At 39.6% G+C, this 7,392-nt stretch overlaps 1 protein-coding gene across 1 annotated transcript; it reads right to left on the reverse strand.

Annotated features, from left to right (window-relative positions):
• Window positions 1–504: 504 nt before the first annotated feature.
• LOC104959525 (myosin-7-like) lies at window positions 505–6,059 on the reverse strand. The gene is made up of 8 exons (XM_010787423.1): window positions 5,904–6,059; window positions 3,467–3,634; window positions 3,116–3,295; window positions 2,366–2,498; window positions 2,130–2,206; window positions 1,741–1,828; window positions 957–1,074; window positions 505–812 (listed from the first exon to the last, which is right to left on the reverse strand). The coding sequence occupies exons 1-8, from the start codon at window positions 6,057–6,059 to the stop codon at window positions 671–673; spliced, it is 1,062 nt and encodes a 353-aa protein (XP_010785725.1). The 3' UTR covers window positions 505–670.
• Window positions 6,060–7,392: the final 1,333 nt, after the last annotated feature.

Below are 7,392 nucleotides of genomic sequence, written 5' to 3' on the forward strand. Positions count from 1 at the left end.
TACCCTGTATCAAGATTGATGCAAAACAAGTGACATTTGACCTTTTTAGAGAGATTTAGCAACAACAACAAAAACACTCCTGGGGACATTTGGGTGGATTTACCATATCTCTGGCCCCCCTCGGTCGATTTTGATGATTGACACCTGTTTTGAACCGTTAGAGCCAATAGGATCGAAGGGGAAGTTTCTAAATCCACATACACGTTACCATTGAGGAGTGAGAGTGATGCGCACATACATACCTAACCGAGTTATTTAGAGACAATTAAAACTTATAGTTTAATGTCTTGTTACAGAGGAATAGATAATATTGGTTAAGTGTTATTATGGGAGAATTACTATTCTTGTGGTACTACTGCCTTATTAGGCCCATATTGAGCAGAGCATATTAAGACCAAAACTCATGTACAACAACTTCCTTACTTGCAATAAATAAGCACTAATTAGAGGGTTATTGAGGAAAAACTCTCAACTAATGGCTTATTACTTGTCGAATATGGTCATGTAGAATAAGGCATTAATAAGAGTTTTATAATGACGAATAAAGAGCCAACATACTGCTAATATGCATGTTAATTAACAACTAGTTGATGGTGAATTTGTATACCTTAATATAAAGTGTTACCATAATGTTTGCTGTTGTATTAATCACAGTATTTGTGCTGTTGTATTATTCACAGTGCTGTACCTTAGTGTGTCCGAACTTGTACTGGCTGTGGTCAATGTCTAGAGAACCAAGCAGTTTCTCCACAGCCTTTCTGCTGTCCACAAACGAGTCCTCCGGAATTGCATTAGGATTGAGGATGCGGTAACTGAGAAAGAAAAGTATAAATGGGTTATTTATGAGAAGCAGTCTCGAAAGTACTTACAGAGGGAAAACCCTGATGACTTAAAAGACAAAACTGATCAGTAAAACAACGGAAATGTAAACCTGTGTGGTTAGGTTTGGGACTGACCGTTGTTTGAACTCAGCATACAGGATGCGGTTTGGGAAGCCCTTCCTGCAGATCCTGATCCCCTCGAGGACTCCATTACACCTCAGTTGGTGGAGGACCAGGAAAGGATCCATCAAACCTGGAGAACAGATAAGGATTTTTGAAAGATCTTAAAGGTGACCTATTATGCAAAATCCTCTTTTTTCATGTCTGTTATACATCAACATGTGTCCCCTCTGTGGAAAGAGACTCTAGAAGTTTCAGCAAAAGAAAAAAATTCTCTCTCTTTTTGTCCTGATCCATTTATATAAAAACCTGTCTGAAAATGAGCTGATCAGATTTTGGTCACTTTATGATGTCATAACGATGTTTTGTCTTGTGTCACCATTAGCCAATCACCAACCAAGGTACCCCCTTATCACCTGAATTTCCTCCTAGAGCTCCATTGAGTTCTTTTTAACCAAATATCTCACAGAGGGGTGTGGGGAGGGGCTCCTTATTTTCATCTAAAGTAACAGACAGAGAATCAGCACTTTTGAAACAGGGCTGAAACAGAGGGGATTATGGGTAATGCTGCAATGATCTGTTTGGTGTTTCAGACAAACACTTCAGAGACATGTTTGTATATATCTGAGACCTATAATATATTGATGAAAAACAGTATAATAGGGGACCTTTAATTGACTGTGCCAAAAATAAGATTCTATCTGAAGTGCTTTCACAGAATGGGAAACATTGATGCTAGGTTACTTTTACTGTAAATGTGTGGCAGTAACTTTTAGTTTTGCTGCTGTTGTTTGGTTACCTGGACTCTTGGAGTTGTTGGGGATGATGCAGCGCACAAAGTGAGGCTGAGTGTTGCGGAGGTTGGCCATCAGCTTCTTTAGATTCTCCTGCATTTAAACACACAAACAAACAGTTGGAGAACATCTATCCTGTATGTGAAGAGTCTCAAGCTGCAACAGTAAGTCGATGTCGATGCTGCTTTTATAATTGCACGTAAGCCGCATCCCCTTTCTCGGAATGACAAGTATGGCAGCAAGCGCCAAAACCAAACTTTGTGATCAACAGTTATTCAATTATGATTAAGGCTGTGTTTTTAAAACATAGACACTATGTATTTTGTCTGTTTATTTTATGTAAGTACATGATTCTGTTTTGCCTTCCCGCAGGTCTGATCAACAGTCAACTCACCTTGTTGAGCTGTGAAACCGTTTGGAAGGAAGCTGCTCTCCTTTTCTTGTGTTTGCCTTCAGCATTTGGTTCTCCAGCTGAAACAACAGAAAGAATTATACCTGTTTACAACGTACACAGTTACACCATGTTCACCTGTATTTCTTATATCTCTTTCCTTTAAGTGTGCAGTTCTGCTCTTGTTTGGATTGCTTGGAGTCTGTTGTTCAGTTTGTTTATCTATGAAGTGTAGTTACCCATGTCAGAGCTGATGTAATCCCCAAACAGTCCAGCCATTAGTTTGTGGGAGGATTTCATGAACAGACTCACAACCGTCTCATTCAGAGGATCTCTGTTCTTATCCAGCCATCCTGTGATATTGTATGGAACCTGTGGGAAATACAAATACAGATCAATTTTGATAATATATTGATTATTTTATAGAATTCTCCAATGTGATATAACTCCCTACAGGGGCTTCTATGTGAATCCTCTTAATTATATTCAATAGTCTCCTTTGTGTCAATCAGTTCGCGTCTAAGCAAACAAAAATAAGGAGTTCCCCAAGGCTCTGTCCTTGGGCCTATTCTTTTCAGGATTTACATGCTCCCATTAGCTACATTTTAAGTAATCCAACATTTTTCTTATTATATTATTGCAGATGTTTTAAAGGTTTACATAACGACTGAGTTAGGTCCAAAATAAGCAATCATCTAATTTGCCGAGTTTTTGAGATAAAACACAATAAATTGTTTTGCTACCAAAGTACTTATTTTGAATCCCTAATACCAGAATCACAAGTGTGGTTATGGTACAATAAAAGTTCTTGTGTCTTAAAAATACCTTGAAAATGTTTTGACACTTTCATTATAACCAGTGAAACTTACTAAATGTCCATATATTTAAAAAATGTTCTCAGCGAGATGGAAACCAGTTGGCCAGTTCTAATTGGTGCCTTACTAAGCAAAGTACCTCTAACAGGATGAAGAACAATAGAAAATACTCACCACTCCAGCATAATGGACAACCTCAAAGTGGCACTCATATTTGCGCTTCTTGTCCGGCCGCGGACGCAGGAAGTTGGGCGACTTCCCGTGATGGTTGTCGTACAGTTTGGTTTTGAAGCTGTTGTCCGTGGCCTTGGGGAACATACACTCCTCCTCCAAGATGGAAAGAATACCCATGGGCTGAAAAATATCCTCATTAACATGTGATTGTATTTGTGACCATGCAGAATCATTCACTGTGATCTGACTTATCTTATACCTCGCCCATCGAATAAAACCTACCCCTATGATGTCAAATACTTCCAATTTAAAAAGAAATTAAGTAATTCAAGCAAAAACACACAGACACACCCGTTCTATGAGGTCAATGCAGGCCTGTAGGTCCAAACCGAAGTCTATGAAGGTCCACTCGATGCCCTCCATCTTGTACTCCTCCTGCTCCATGATGAACATGTGGTGGTTGAAATACTGCTGCAGCTTCTCGTTGGTGTAGTTGCTTTTGTCAGTGTGGTTCTCCCACTAAGTATGAACGGAGCAACGACGAGACCCTCTTTTAGACTTTTTATCCTCATCCTAAAGTTGAAATAGACATTTGAATTACAAATAAATTTTCTACATTCAACACAAAAGGAGTTAAATTCAACGTCCACTATATATCGAAGAGAGAGATCAACAGGATCCCCAGAATCTCCTGGTCTAGTAACTTCACAGTATAGGAGTAGGCGGTACCAACTCCAGGCAACAATAGCGGTCTTTGGTATATAGCCGTTGCTGTTGATGAGAACCAGAAACACTCAAAGTTCATAAGAATTTCCAAAAACCACCTAGGACCTCCAAGGAACTCTTCCAGACTCCCCTGCAAACACCACTGTTTACTGACAAAAAAAAAAACATAAGCACAAAACAAGCAAGAAGATCCCTTTCAAGTAAGCTCTTTAAGTAAATAAAACCTGAGCTGCCCTTTCTGACCAGCTAGTACGACGTGTAGATTGTAGACACTCATCCTAAACTAGTCTAAGGGAATGGACAGTGAATCGAACGAACTTTGACTGTCAAGACTAATTACTATTTCCAATAACAATGTAAAAAAATACAAGTGTGATATGAAACTTGCACACTAAACGGTAAATAATAACCGGGTCACATCTTTACTCAATAGGTAATCAAGAAATAATGAACAAATAAAAGTTAATCATCCGAACCGTGTCAGGTGCAAGTAAAAAAAAAGCCACAACATCATTACCACATAAAATAAACACAACTACAAGCAATTCTAGAAGACCTTCTTCAGGTCTCACCACAACAAGGTTCGTCAAGCAGTGCTATCTCTACTGTTAACGCCTGAGTGCTAAGATACGATGAGATCTAGGACAGGTTAGACCTATTAGAGTCTTGATAGTATCCATAATTCTAAGGTGTAGTTACAAGCTCTACCAACTAAGTCACCGCTCCCCATACGGTTATATCACAACAGGGAATGTGATACGTCACTATACAATGGCACAATGTGAGTTCTCTCGATAGTACAGTCTGTATCTCGAATAATCACCCGTTAACAGCTCCCATTCATCATAAAACACACACAGCAATCTAGAAGAACGTTTTCAGGTCTCAACACAAGTCGTCAAGTCTTCTCTCGTCGAGATGTGTACGTGATGGTAAGGACGAGGTTAGCCATACTGGTCTTGATCATATCCGCGTTCGCAAAGGTAGTTAGTTATAGTCACCCGTACATACGGTTACTATACTGAAATGTGACTACGTAATATTGGACAGATGAGAGACGACATAGGACGTATCGGATTCTCTATAATAAGTACGATCTATTATTAAACAGTGACACAAAGTCTGTACGTCGACCGTGGTGCTTGCGGTCTATGGAAGACAGTCGGTCCCACACTGGTGTCATCCTCCGTAACTGCTACCTCATCCTAGCTTTGAGGGTGACTACATTCTTTGGTGTGGAGTCCTTGAGCACTTCGATGTGTTGGTGTGTGTTGTGTGTGTGTGATTGTGTGTGTAAGTGTGTGTGTTGTGTGTGTGATGTGTGTGTGTGTGTATGTGTTGTGTGTGTGGTGTGTGTGTGGTGTGTGTGTGTGTTTAAAGGAATGCATGGTTCATCCTTCATGTATGTCTATAGCACAAATTTTTATGAAGACACACTTTCATCTTAAATCGACTGATATGACGAAGAAATGAGTTCATTTTCATTTCCTCCGCCGAAACTTTACATGGAGTCATTTACTTCACAATGGAGGTATATGATCGGTCGACACAAATTTCTCAGGACTCGGAGGAGAAATATAATTTAATCTTTGTTTATTACCACAGGTAACAATCCCGATTACTATACAGAAGGACAGACTTGGTTGCCGTGTGTACTTGTTGCAAAAGTAACCAGGGAGAAGAGCGAATCTTCTTCTGGTCACACATTTAACTACCTCTATGTGCCTAGCAACAAGTTTAGTTATTCGGTGCAGTTACGTGAGATTTACTTATTACTAAGTGCAACGGTGTTTTGTGGTCTAAGTTAAGGGGTGATTTCCTTGGTCGGCAAACCTTTTACATTTTCATCTTTCATGTCCATAAACACAAGTTTACATTCTTCATCTTCGTCATGTCCACAAACACAATTTTTCATTCTTCATTTTCATTTTTCAGTATCTTTTTATTCATCACCTCGTGTCATGACTATGGTATTGTTTTACATGGAATTCATTGTGATCACTGCATAACCAATGAGGTGATGAAGGGTGGAGACGACAAGAGATGATATTGGAGTACACACACAGTCGGTGCGGTACCTGTGCGACGCCAAAGTGAGGCCTTCCTCCTTCACTGCCGACGGATATTTCTGGCAACCTCGGTAGTACGTGAAACCTTTGTACTTCAAGTTCTTCTCCGGCTCTCTCCTCGTCCGGCTACGGCTGCCGGTGGCTCTCATTCTGTGTGCAAGTGTGGTAACACTTATAGTCTTATATTGAGGTCGATTACGATCATTTCATACTTTTGGACAGTAAAAGTGTTTCTATGTTGTTATTAAAATACTATTCTCTTTCGACTATATAGTTGTTCCGTTTCATAGAAACAAATCTTTTCATGTAGAAGTTTAATTCATTTGATTTACTAATGTTTCTTTCGTATTCTAATTGTAAATTTTTGTTATTCGTTATGTTCAAGTTTACACGAGACCTAGAGAAACGCACGGTCTATAACCTCCTTAAACATTGTCAATTCAATGATAAAATCTGAGTCTATATCTGTCTATAGTTAAGTTTACTAATCCTTTTGGACAATGACTAAAGTCGGTCGGTTAATAAACGAAAAACTATGCAGTAAATACGTAATTACCCATTGATTACCGTCCTACTCTACTATACACACACACACACACACACAATTCCACACCTATTTCGTCGGGATAGACTACCCGTAGTCGAGACGACTCGACGACTTTCCGGACGACTTTGGGGCGCAGTTTCAACCTGTGCTCATGTAGCAATTTCCCGTCTGGACATCTTGTCCACAGTTAGTTTTATATGCAGATAACACGAGAGAAGGACATGATATAATTATCCATAACCTGTACTTTTAACTAAATAAAAAAGTATAGTAACTGAAAAGAGTAACGAAAAAACACATCCAGATGATACGTCACCGTCGGGACCGGTTTCGGTTGGATACTGGCATACAACATTCACCAACCACCCCGCGGTAATTCGTACAGGAATATGTGGCGAGACGGAGCGTCAGAAGGTAGCCTCAAGAGCTGTAGCTGCCGAACTCTAGAAACTGGCCATTTCTCCTCTCTCACTGTGTATCTAGTATCAGGTCTAGCGTTGTTGAACACAGATGGACGGAGCTCAGAAACACGAAACGATTTGTATAGACCTGGATAGAGACATCTACGTAGCTAGGTTGATTACTCTAACGGTAGGGTAAAAGATTGCAACCAATCCAAATAGTTCAAAGTCGGTAAACAACGAGTCAATCGGAAAGTCACTGGAAGGGTCCTTGCTATTGGAAGTCGGACCCAGTTTTTAATCTATTTTTTTGGTTTGTATTTTTTTATCTAGACAATTTTGTGGTAAAAGACGTCAAAAAGAAAACATAGCGCCGAATCCCAACTATTGACCTTGTAAAAGACTTACCCCGTCAACCCCAAAGAACCTGTAGACGAAATTTATAAATATTCTAGAGACGAAGATAGAGAAAAGACGGACACTAATGGTTTCGGTGTATTACAACAGACAAAGACGTCAAGTTATTGAACTCCG

The sequence above is a fragment of the Notothenia coriiceps genome, unplaced genomic scaffold (assembly GCF_000735185.1).
Source record: "Notothenia coriiceps isolate Sejong01 unplaced genomic scaffold, NC01 NC01_scaffold00030392, whole genome shotgun sequence".
In the NCBI taxonomy this organism is placed as follows: domain Eukaryota; kingdom Metazoa; phylum Chordata; class Actinopteri; order Perciformes; family Nototheniidae; genus Notothenia; species Notothenia coriiceps.